Source organism: Chelonoidis abingdonii, chromosome 22 (assembly GCF_003597395.2).
Source record: "Chelonoidis abingdonii isolate Lonesome George chromosome 22, CheloAbing_2.0, whole genome shotgun sequence".
Taxonomy (NCBI): Eukaryota; Metazoa; Chordata; order Testudines; family Testudinidae; genus Chelonoidis; species Chelonoidis abingdonii.
Genome location: NC_133790.1, coordinates 5,379,348 through 5,392,625, shown reverse-complemented (window position 1 = coordinate 5,392,625; position 13,278 = coordinate 5,379,348). Strand labels below are relative to the sequence as shown.

General features: G+C 37.4%; 1 protein-coding gene across 1 annotated transcript in view; it reads right to left on the bottom strand.

Moving 5' to 3' along the window:
- Positions 1 to 13,278, bottom strand: part of HECTD4 (HECT domain E3 ubiquitin protein ligase 4) — a 111,428-nt gene that overhangs the window by 80,820 nt on the left and 17,330 nt on the right. Inside the window, exons 2-6 of the mRNA XM_032800699.2 lie at positions 8,538 to 9,055; positions 5,178 to 5,267; positions 4,650 to 4,780; positions 1,979 to 2,087; positions 472 to 610 (exon numbers count right to left, since the gene is read on the bottom strand). Of these exons, the coding sequence (XP_032656590.1) occupies positions 472 to 610; positions 1,979 to 2,087; positions 4,650 to 4,780; positions 5,178 to 5,267; positions 8,538 to 9,055 (987 nt within the window). The remainder of the gene's footprint in view (positions 1 to 471; positions 611 to 1,978; positions 2,088 to 4,649; positions 4,781 to 5,177; positions 5,268 to 8,537; positions 9,056 to 13,278) is intronic.

The window sequence follows — 13,278 nt, the reverse complement described above, 5'->3', positions numbered from 1 at the left end:
TTTCTTTAAACCACAATGGAAAAATATTGTCAAGAGGGATAGTTGCTCGTCTGCAAAACACAATTATAGTGAGAAGTGAAGGTGTCAATTATTCTTGCACTTAAGAAAAATGGAGGCATCGGGGGTAGTACTAAATATACTGGTTTGAAGATAAAGATCATTTGCTTTGTTTTAAAATACTATTAATTTGTAATGTGTGCGCATAAACACTGTAACACAACGTAACTTGTAAGATGGTTTGCGAGCCAGGACATGCAACTCTATCAGTGGGAATCTGTAGAAGCAGTTTCATGAAGGGAAAAAGCAAACTATCAGCACAAGAGAACTAATTAAATTTAAATTAGAAATTTTGCTGAAAGTACATCAGTATTATTATTATTTTTCACAGTTTAAGAACTTTTCCTTACTATATTATGATTATGAAATAAAGGCATGAGGGTTTTGGTGGTTTTTTTGTTTTTGTTTTTTTACCTGAAGGGTATTCTGGTCAATGACCTGGAAAAGAGAGTGAGGCTTATTATCAAAAGAGACAGGCCGATGCAGAAGTTTGCCATTGCCAAAAGCAACCCATCCAGTCTCCAACTCCTCGTTACGACAGTATACAAAGCCTCTGGGGAAAAAGCAGGACATTACAAACCTTTAAATATGCTGCACCTTTTCAAACATTTATTGAGCTTTGTTTGAACCTAGCTACAAATCCATTTATCTATTTAACGTAGTAACACTGGTTTTAAGCATGTGAAGACCCTGAAGATTCAAGAATCATAAGCAAGGAAAGAATGAAGAGATAGAACAATCTCAGTGCTAATAATTTATATTGTGAATTGCACAGGGCTGAAATGTGTAACATAAATGATATAAATTCCTAACTACCAAGGTTTGATGCGGACAAGGGGGTGAAATGAGATGGATGGATTTTAAGCAGCAGGTCGCGACTTTTATTAAACTTAAAGCGCAAGAAAGTGGCACTACCCATCCATCATCGATACTCTCCTATACCAGGCATGTCATTGGTTCCAATGTAGGAGTCCTGTAAACCCCACCATACAAACGGCAACGTGGAGTAGGCTCTCCTCAGAGCTCAGCTCGTTCCGAGCCCAACCACCCACCTTTCCATCAGGGGGACGGAGGGTACAGAACGAATAGGACCTTGACCCACGAGGGACTCACCCTCTCCCATGAGCCCAAGGTCACCACCAAAATCCCAGGTTTTTTACCTCTGGGACCCATTAATTTTATCCTTTCAACCCCACTGGAAAAGGGCTGCAGGTTGCAATGAATTCATAACTCAACCAAGTACCTCATTTAGGTACTATGCCTATTCTTACTCAGCCTACCGTGGCTTGAAGGTGCTCTGAGGAAAGGTGGAAAATTCCTTGGTCCTCTGCCGATTGGCTCATGGGGGTCAGGAAGGAATTTTTTCTCCCAAAATGGGTGACTGGCTAGTCTCGCAGTACCAGTCAGGCCACATTCCCAAGCCTAGCTCAGGGTGGAACAGAGTCAAAAGAGCTCCACATGGCCTCCAGATGGCCCCTGACTCAGGTTAAATCCTGGGAGCTAGTGAATGCTGGTCAATCAGCCTCCCTTGCTCCATCTGGCCAGTGGATATCAGAGACTCCAATGTGGGGGGAAGCTTCCTGGTGTCTCTTAGTGACAGTCTCATTTCCTAGGTACAGAGGCTGTCCCACTTGCCACTATTAACTGCTCCCAGGGAAGAATAAATTTATGCCTACAATATTCTATAAAGGAAAACATCTCGAAATATGGACCATGTTAGATGAAGAAGATATTTAATGGCAGTAATTTTCAACATAAGAAGGGGGGAAAATCAAATCACTAAATCTGAATCACTCAAAAATGATTTAGTGAAAAAAATATTAGATGCGTCATACACATATCAGGTCCTCTGGTGACAAAGATTTATCTAGATAGGATAATAGATCTGCAAAGGCAGAAATATCACAATACTGTGGCTTACCGTAAAGTACCGTGTAATCCAGATCCTAATTTGCTTATTCCTCTGCCTACTGAATTAGTTGTATAAAGATAAAGTCCATCTGCTGCAAGACAGCGTCCTAAGTCTGCATCTGAAATAGGAAGGAAGCATTGAGTGGAGACCTTTTATGGACAGCAAAGCTACAATGATCATGTCGCTGATGCTGTTAGGACAGTGACTGAAAACCAATGAGAGCTCCTCTTCTTCTCTGGTCAGAAGAGGTAAAGTTTATATTTACATATAAATTATTATTTGCATTACAGTCACTTCTAAGGTGGCCAGTCAAGGACCAATGCCCCATTTTAGTAGGCACATTACCATGCCTGTATTCAGTTATGCAAAACTGTATATTTACAATTTACCCACATTGCTAATGTATATATATTAAAATATGAAAAAAATTATACAAAAAAATGTGAAGTGCTTCCAAGCAACTTGAATGAGAACAGTGTAACATGCACCCAGCTGCTTATTCAAGTATGCAAAATGGCATCAGGTAACAAACTGTTTTCTTAGATACGGATGATATACATTTGAGAAGTTCCCTATTTCTATATTGCTTTCTTATCTGTTATGCAACATGGCTCAGAGTTTAAGTTCTAATCTTAAATTCCTCACGTGTTCTGATTCAGAGTTCAGAACCTGATCAGAGAGCCCCTGCACATTTTTGGCTGTACACTATTCAAGTCTGACTATGGTGCAAGTTAGAATGCTGCATTTAACCATGCTTAGTAATAGGACATGATCAACAGGACTCATTTTAGATGAAAATGCTTTACCTTCACTACTAGAATCTAAAAATTATTCCTTACAATACATTTTAACCTTAATTTTCAATTAAATACTTTCAGAAGGTTGTAATGGAGCAGAAGACAATTTTCTTTTGTTTTGCTTGAAAAGAATAGAAGGATTTAACTCCTGTTCCTAGGGTATCAAGAAAAGGCTACTGTTGCTCACACATCAGCATACTGGAAGGGGAGATATCAACCAAGGTTTATGAATATGGCAAGCTTTTCTCCTCAAGATCACCACTGTAACCTTAACATACTGTTTGTAACTGTGTGAAAAAAAATCTAATCCAGTGCATTTAAGATATAATTGCTGGTACCAGTAAATGCTGGTGGAACTCAGTATCGCTCATATATCTAGCCATTTGTGTCTCAGATCTCTGTTAACTGAGAAAAAGATCTTTGATCAAGGAGGATGAGATCTCTACCAAATCTTTTAACTAAAATACCTTAGAAGTAGAAAACTAACAAGCAAGCAAAAAAAGATGGAGGGTGGGGGGAGAATGGAAAAATCTGGCTGCAATGATACATGTATGGCATACACGATATAATATTAATGCAGGAATGTCAAATAACCAGCCCACTTGATGTATTTTGGTAGTTCACATTACATACTAAGATCACAGAATCTACGCTTTCTTTTTTTTTCAGAACAAGTAACTTCCTAGCTCTCATGGTTGCAAACATAAGCTTCCAAACATGCATGGAGTGTAAACGAATATATTTGTCTTCCTGAGTCTGTAGGCAAGCTGACACAAATGACTCAGAGGTGTGAATTCTTTCATCTCCAGTGATCTCACTGAGATGTCAACTCAAGTCTGATGACACTTCAACACCAACAATAACTATTTCATTGCTTACATTTGTAGCAATAGAATTAGGGAAGTGGTGGGATTGGGAATTGCTGCAGGCAGGGAAATACAGAGTGAAGAACAGGAGAGGCACAGAAAGAGAAGGCAAAACAGAGATGATGGGTAAGGAAGAGAAAGGACAGAAACATTGGCCATCCTAAAGTTAAGCACTTTCCCACTAATGGATGCTTAACGTGACAATAACGCATTAGACAAAAAACAAAAGTTTTGTTATAAAAGCTATTCTCACTTTAATCTTTGTGCAAAACTCCCACTGAAATCAGTGAGTTCTGCTATGCATACTGCTTGATAGAATCCTAAATGTATACCCCAGATAGCTAGCCATGATAAAAATGACATCCAGTCCTTACCAGTAACCGAGTTGTACCCACGCATTGAAGCCAATAGCAAGTGTTTAGTAAAGTGATAAAATCCATCGTACTACATCAATATGCAGATTTAAAACTTTCCTTTAGCCAGCTAAAACTTTATTAATTTTAATACAAGTGGACTCGTTTCTTCCATTTCACCCCCTACTAAAAGAAAAAAAAAAAAAAAAGGGAAGCTCTATTCACTCATGTATCCATCTCCATCAAATTTAGATGATTGTGTACTACAAAGACTTTGTACTATTACAAAGATGACCCAGTAATAACAGGCTCCCTGTAAAATTAAGTCCATGCCCATTTTAGTCTGTTTCTGAATGTGCGAGTTGGAAAACTGGGTGCCTACATAGCCATCTTCTTGCGCAAATGTGGGGTTTTGCAACTATAACAAGTGCCTGCATGTTCCTACAGATGCCCAAGTATGCTATCTTCTGAAAAACATGGCCCCATGTGTTCTCTTTGCTATGGCTCATGACTGCTTTTATACTCTTTCCAACAGAAAGAAAAAGAACTTCTCAAATTCTAAAGCTTTAGATAGAGAAAAAAAAATACTCTGTACAATCAATGCAAAAAAAAAAATCTGACTCTGTTAAGTGATTTTAGTATAGTCATAAAACAAACTCTTCACCTTTGTTTTCAGAGCTGGAGCCACTGTTGGCATCAGGTGCAGGTAACATATCCTCAAATCCCCAAGATACCATGTGTTTTCCCCCAAGCAAACAGGAGGGAGATCCAGGCCCACCTTCCAGAAGCAGCAACCTTTAAACCAAAAAGAGTACAGAGTAAGATATATAAAGAAAATATTCTCAGAACAATGATAAAAGCAACAATTAACCATCTTGAAAATTAAGATTAAAGATATTTTTCAGATGAGAAATTTCTTATCTCTATGCTACAGTTCGTAATTAAGCCATTTTAAGGGAACTTCAGGAACTTAATTTTTTTTAAATTAACACACATTGAGAATTAGTCTTTTATCATTATCCTTCCTCAATTGACCAGATTTTTCCTACGGCTTCAAAATTTTCATTTTAGTAACTAGAAAGTCTTGGATTTATCAATGGATCACCTTTTGAGACTAAATCTTCTATCTTTAATATTTACACATTTTTAAGGTTGATGCAAAAGAGCTACAATTAGAAAAGCTATTACCCACCTGTATAATACATCAGCCACAGGCAGGGATCCCAGATCTGTCTGTTTCTGTAATAGATGTACTGTGTGAACAAAAGTTTTCAGTGATCCCCTAGGAAAATAATTAAAATAAGAGTTAGAAGTCTTTGTTCATGCAAAATACACTAATTTGTACGCAAGGCAACAAAGGCCAACAGATATTTAAGACAATGTCCAGTGTCCTTGTAAAACTTCAAGGATGTTTTCTCTCTCAACGAGCCAACTTCTTTTCCTCTTTGCATCCTTCTTCCGCATTATTTCCACCCAACTCTGGGGTAACACAAACAAAGAAGGGGCAGAGGGAAGGATGTTATCCAACTGCCAGTCCTGAACCCACTTCTTATTTTGGGCATCAGCTGCCACAGGCAGCTCCATAAACAATATACAAGGGAGGGCAACTGAGAATCACCTTTAGAGTATCTTAGATTCTTTTTATTCATAATTTAAGAAAAATAATGACATCTACGCAGCCTGACGGACTATATTTGGTTTATAAGTGTTGCAAATGAAGGCTTCAGAGAGATAGTCAAGTGCTTTCCACAACTGATTATCTTTAAAAGGAATTTAAAAATCTCAAGCCTAGGAAATAGAACTTGGGGTATACACTTGCAAGTGTTTATCAGAGAAGTTGAACGGTAGAGATCTCTTAATTGTTTAGGCCGCTACCAAAATGTTTCTTACAAGGAGTTCTTCCTCAACTGACGGGGCTCGTTTTAGTAGCTTCTACACATTTAACTTGCAGGTGCATATAGAAACTAAGAAAGTGGATTACCAGTACATTAATTTTGTACAAACTTTAGTGCTACACCCTGGAAAAAACCTCTAATGGTAGAGAGTCCTTTGACATCCCGTCTTTGAAATGCTCAATTTCAATTTCCCCCCAAGAATTTTAATCATTTTTTTAGAACAATATTCATCCCATTGCTTTTGTATCCTTGGGAAAATGAAGCACCCACGATTGGAAAAGGATCATCAATAGTAGTCTTCTTTCAAAGGCTTCTTTCTGTATACATGGTGCTCAATGCATGGAGGACTGCATGGCTTTTGTAGGTAAACACAACACTATAGGTTGCATTATGTAGATAATTTTGTAAAGACAAGCTAAGATGATGATCTTCAATTCAATGCCTTTGGTTAATTTTGGTTTCTTTAACCATTTAAATTCACAAAGACGTTATCCATGCCTTTTGATAACAATTTAGACATGCCAGATAGCAACCACTGACTCCCAGCTGGTGCACCAAACAGAAGTTATTTGTCACATACATTTTATTTAATGCATTTAATAGATTATAAACCCTGAAGATACTACTGTGGTCATCTAATCTGACCTCATGTATAACCCTGCATAGGAATTCCCTGAAATGATTTGTGTTTCAACTATAGCAGATCTTTCAGAAAAAGATTCAATCTTGATTTTAAAATTGCCACTGATGTAGAATCCACCACAACCCTTGTTAAGGTGTCCCAGTGGTTAATAACACTAATTGTTAAATAATTGTGCTTTATTTCTAGTCTGAATTTGTCTAGCTTCAACTTCCAGCACTTGATCTTGTTACAACTTTGCCTGCTAGACCGAAGAACCCATTCTCAAAGTTCTGTTCCCCCACATAGGTACTTCTAGAGTGGAATCAAGACCCCCCGCCCCCGCCACACCTTCTCTAAAACAGACTGAGCTTCTGGAGTCTATCACTATAAGACACATTTTCCAATCGCTTAAATCACCCTCATGGCTCTTCTCTGAAACCTCTCCAATTTATTGCATCCTTCTTGAAATGCAGACACCAGAATGGGAAACAGTATTCCAGTAGTTGTCACATCAGTGTCAAATACAGGGGTAATATAACCTCCCTACTCCTACTCAGGATCCCTATTTATACATCCGAGGATCACATTAGCCTTTTTGGTCACTATGTCGCACTAGGAGCTCATGTTCAACTGATTATCCACCATGGCACTCAAGTCTTTTTAAGAGTCACTGCTTTCCAGGAGAAAGTCTCCCATTTTTTGTTCCTAGATGTATAATTTTACATTTGGACTTATTAAAACTCATACTGTTTGATAAACTGGGCTCAAGAAATCAGTTAAACTCATAATATTTTTTTAAAAATTACTTTGATTTGATCTCAGCTAATCCTTTCTAAAGCTGGCCAAATACACTCTATGTAAAAGGCAATTATTCACAGCAGAAAGAATTTGAAAGATACAGTAAAACAATATGGTGTTTATATTCAAATTCAGGTTACCTATAAGCCAGTAGGTCAACATCAGTCTTTTTCCACAGGTAGCCTTTATAAAGAAACCTATTACAACAGCACCTGCTAACATTTCTCTGATCATTTGCTAGTTTTCATTATAAAACATACTTTTCTTGTGTTTATAATTCCACATTTGCACCTTATTCAGTTAAAATTGGCAGACAACATCTCAGCCCAGAAGTATTTAAAAAATTTATGTCAAGATTTTCAGATGTGACTAGCAATTTGGTGTACATCAGAGGGTCACGATTTTCAATAAGTGCTTAACAACAGTCCTCTAAAAATCAGGAGCCCTTAAAGTGAAGTAGGACACAAACAAAACAATCAATCAATAAATGGTTAATTTTGAAAGTCTTAGCCTACACCATTTTTTTGTCCAAGGAAAACAGAATTAGCACAATCTACTTCCTTTGAGGGCTTCTCTATGTAAAGTGGCAATTGAATGAAAAAGACCTCCTTGAGCAGATGACAGACTGAAGTACATTGACCTCTATATAAGCTCTTGAGGAAAAATAAGCAGCAGGACCAGCGTCACAGAGCATAGGAAGAAGTCAGAAAAACCTCTCCCCATTTATTAAAAGAAAGCGAATGAAGAGAATGTTTAGTATCACTGTGTCAATCATCCTTACAGATGGGTTCAACACAGTAAAGGAAACCACATGCACAAGAGTCAGTCCTAGGCTAAATCTTTCCTCTTCCACACGAGCTAAGCATTTATATTGTGTGTATTGGTTTAATCTTTTCCAACCAATTTTTAATATGAAGAGACTACTAGTTAGCGTAAAATGAAAAGCTTTTCCATAGCATGACCACATTATACACCTCTACCTCAACATAACGCTGTCCTTGGGAGCCAAAAAATCTTACTGTGTTACAGGTGAAACTGCATAATATCTAACTTGATTTGATCTGTGGGAGCACAGAACCCCACCTCCCTGGAGCGCTGCTTTACTGCATTATGTCCAAATTCGTGTTATATCGGGTGGCGTTATAATGGGGTAGAGGTGTAATTTCTGCCATTCTTTAGCACAAACACATGCCACCCTCATTAACCATGACATCTGTCTAATATAGACTCTTCTTACCTTGCACAGGCCAAGGCAACAAGGGCGGCAGCAGCATTCTCTTTTTGTTTATATGGAATCTGTTGGCCTGAGGCAGATGTTTCCTCCAACCAGGAGCAGAGCAAAGATTCAATTCCATTAAGACAGTCAGCTGGTTCCTTAGTCAAACTCAAAGGCTGGCAATCTCGAAGGCAATTCAATAGTACTTCAGCAGTTATGTTACAGAGAGAAGGGTCTGTTCTACTTTGAGACTGAATGAGAGGAAAGACCAATAGAAGTCCCATCCGTGAAGTAAATGGTGCTTGCTCAGGTTGCTGTAACAAACCCTGACGCTTGAGCAAGGCCAACGTTTCTTCATCCCCAGAATTTTCCCGTTCATGTTGTTCTTCCAAGGCCAGCTGGCGCTGAGCATTCCAGAGTCCACGCAAAGCATTTAAACGGTATTCAAGCAGACGGGCATAGGCGTTGCTCTGGTTTCCGCACACAGAACGCAAACGCTCAGCTAGTTCTGTTGGATTCTTAGTCTCAAATGTTAGAATCTAAGAGGAGAACAAGGTCACGTTTACTAGTGCAAATGTCTGCTTTTATTAGAAATCCTTTAAAAAAAGCAAAGTTCAACATAATACATGCAATATAACGTCTAAATATTAGATTGGAACACAATGCCAATCTAAAGTGTTAGAATATTTTTTAAAAGAAAACATTTCACGTCTTAAGTCCATGTCCCAAGAAGTGCATGATTATTCCCTGAAGTACGTTTTGTAGTACTTTCTCCAGTTTTAGAACATTTCAAGTGATAGAGCTTCCCCCAATTTTCTAACCTCACAGCTCCCTCCCACTGCCAAGTTTTTTTCCTCTGCTATTCATCTCACTTTTATCCCATTACTCTGTTACACCTACTTCAAATGCTTGCAGTTATATAGTGTTCTCCTCCTTACTGATAGCTGCTGTCACATCAAACACACACCTTATGATCAGATGTTTCTATGAGGAGAATAATGAATAATGTCTTTATCTTGGCACTTCCAAATAAAATGGGAAACAAAGTGGGAACAACAAAATCAAGTAACCCTGATGGACAGCAATTTTTAGAGAATTCTTCCAAGTACTAAGCCAGAAAACCATTATTTCTGTGAGAGTAGATCTCTTTTACTCATATTACACAGTACCGCATCTGAGATCAGCAGAGTCACTCGCACTGGCATGCCCTCAATAGAAATAAGAGGGAGCTGCTGGCAGAGGATTTTCTGTGATAAGTCCTTGGATTTATTAGCCCTCGGGAATGCTACAAAGCCCATATTGTCTTCTCTCTTTACTCAGGCTATTGACGAGAGAAAGGGTTAAGAGTAGGGGTAATTATATTGACAGACAGTCCTTCTATATTTTGTGTTTTTAACTTACAGGATAGGCATACAGAGTACACAGTAGGAAAATAAAGATAAATTTTATAAATGTAATGAACAAGAATAGATAAATCACTTCAGGACATGTCATACTGACCATTTTCATGAGTAAACCTACTGAAGTCAGTGAAACTACTTTACCTAAGTACAGTGAGCAGGATTTTGCCTTACTAATAAAAGGGTACGTTTAAAAAAAATGAAATTCTTACAGAATTTACATTAGCAAAGATACATTTTAACGGTTAAATATAGCAAGTAAACTTTGTATATCAATATTTCCAGTCTAAGAATGTTAGTTACTAAACTATGCGTTACACTGAATAATACATTTACGATAAACACTGTTTATATTAAATTGTTCTTTTAAAGTGCTAGGCTTTGTGTATTCTCTCGCCTCCTATGGCAGAATATTCTACTAATCTGTATTAGAGGTTGTCATACTTTATAATGTTTTGTTCCAAAAAGTCAAAATTTTATATGCAGGAAATGTGTTCCTTGTAACTAGAGCTCTGCAGATCTGCAGATATCCACTTTATGTCCACATAACATGTTTGCAGATCATGTATCAGATGCAGATACAAATTTTGTATCCACACAGGGCTCTCTACTTGTAACTCACCAGGATGGATTCTCAAATGGAAAGTAACAAGCAGCAGCAGCAGCAGCAAAGAAGAACAACAATTAATGAAGATCAATTCTAAAAACTAACATAATATTTTTAAACAGTAGGTCTTACAAAGAAAAGGTGGCTCCCCTCAGGGGTTAAACACCTAAAGTATTATTGGTGGGGTTTTTTTTTGTCTGTCTGTTTTTTAAATGCTTGCTAGACAAATGTCACAGGCAACACAAAAAAATAATCATTACCTGCTTACTATTTGGGTTCTCCTTTGATACTATGACAAACACTAGATCATTTAGTTTGATTTTTTTAGATCAAATATGTTTTGCTTTTTTGCTCTACAAAAATAATAGCATCTTCAAAGTGTGTGCCAGATGAGGTTTAAACACCTAATTGTACCTTGCTAAGCTATTGATTCAGAACTCTCTCCAGCCTTTCTGGACTATAAACAAAGTCAATATCTAATTTGAAACACAGTTACTCACTTAGTGGACCTAAAGCATGAGATTCAAAGTGAGAATGCCAGAGTACAGATTACTATTCGGTTATCTTATTAATGTATATGAAATGAAAACCAAGGAGGAAGAAGAAAAGAAAGGAAGTGAAAGAAGACAAACTGTTCAGATTGATTGAGTGGAACTTTCAAATCAAAACTCAATTTCAGGCCAAACTCAACATCTTGTCTTAGGTCAGTTAAAATGTTATATACTAACGAATAAATTATATAGCACTGATAGCCTTAACAACAGGGGAACAGCTTTGAGCGTAGACCTTTACAAGGGGGATCAGTAGGGTAGCTCAATGACATCACGCCATATACTGTAAAGCAAAAGCTCTCCAACTTTTTTAATTCTGAAGACCAACTTCATGAGGGGAAGATCTCTAGAGCCCTGCGTGGATACAAAAATTGTATCCACATCCGATCCGCTATCTGCAAACGTGGTCTGTGGATATAAAGCGAATATCTGCAGATCTGCAGAGCTCTAAAGATCTCCTCATGGACCATCAGATCAACCAGTCCAACAATCTGTCACAGTACAATTCCCCCCAAATGTTATATTTAGCACGCCAGTAGGAAGGGTTCTCTGGACTGCTATTGAATAGAAAGTCATGTGCCTTAAATTCCATTTCATTCCCGCTAATCTAAAGTGTCCTAATTGTGTATGAACTGCTGGAAGACAGTTTAACTTTTTCGTTCCCAGAAGAATGTTGTTGATAATTGATTTTGTAATTTTTCTGCTTTAATAAAACCTGATACATCATGCATATGTGTGACACATACATTACTTTTGTGCTTTAAATTTATTAAATGTTAATCAATTCATGTTACACAAAGAAACCACTGAAGAAATCAAAAACAAGCTTTTGCAAGATCAAAGAATTAGAACAAGTTTTGTTGCTATGTATTTTTATGATCAGGATCAAATTTTTAAGTTGAAATTTCTTCATAACTATTCTGACTGGGTATTTTTAACTTTAATTCCAAGTAAATATTAAATTCTATTTTAAGTATCGTTTTCCAGACAGAAAAACAAACATAATTAAGTATCTTCATCATTCTAGAAAATTCCTGGTTTTGTTATTTGTGTATCTTTTGTAAGGGTACATTTTTAATATACTATCTACAAACAAAAAAGATTATTCTGAAAAGATATGGGAGATAATTAACGAAATAGACATCCTATGGTGCATACACTTCAGTGACTGCTACATATATTGATTTAGCAGTGCCCACAGGTTACTGAGCTTTTAAATATCTGTTTGATTGTTCAGAATTAGCCCATTTTAAATGGCACCTTATAAGCAATAGGAAGAACATTTATTAATAAAGTTAGGTTGTTCTTCAGACACTGATTTCTAAAGTAAGAAGGTCACCCTCAAATATTTTTATAACAATTATTTTATGCTTTTTCTTCTCAGCAAATGTTGAGCACCTTTTCTTTTTGTAGTCTATTCTCATGCTTAATAAGCATACAAGGCCTGTGACAACATTTAAAGCTACAAAATAAGTTTCATCCTGGGCTCAGATAAATTCCCTTGTCATTGCAACCAGCCAGGGAGGTCACAAGCATTTTACAGGGAAAACAAACATTAATACTTTGTTATTGTAATCAGTCAGATGAGGGAAGGGTGCTTAAGTAGTAACTGACTACAGAGACCACCCTCATCATCTCTGCAATAGGTCAGATTTTCCAGTTTTCCTGTGCAGGATTCAACATAACTGTGCAAGCTGAAGGAGCACTTACCCTTGACTTATCAAGTTTACCATTTTCTTTTAAAACATGATTGCAGCACACAAATATCAAAGAAATCATAACTGTGGAGCCAAACCTGAAAGACTCCAAAGACATGTTTCTTATTCATACAGGAAAAGCCACACAGATTTTTGGTATTTGTGCATGAATATGAAAGCAGTAATCTTTGAGGCAACATCTGAAACAACATTTCATTCCACAATTAATCAAGAATTTGGCAATTGATCTTTGATGATCAGCAGGTAAGCAAGCCCAGTGGTCTGTGATGGGATGGTAGATGGGTTGGGATCTTAGTTACTATAGAGATTTCTTTCCTGGGTGCTGGCTGGTGAGTCTTGCCCACATGCTCAGTGTTTATCTGATCGCCATATTTGTGTTCTGGAAGGAATTTTCCTCCAGGGCAGATTGGCAGAGGCCCTGGAGGTTTTATGCCTTCCTCTGCAGCACGGGGCATGGGTCACTTGCCGGAGGATTCTCTGTAGCCT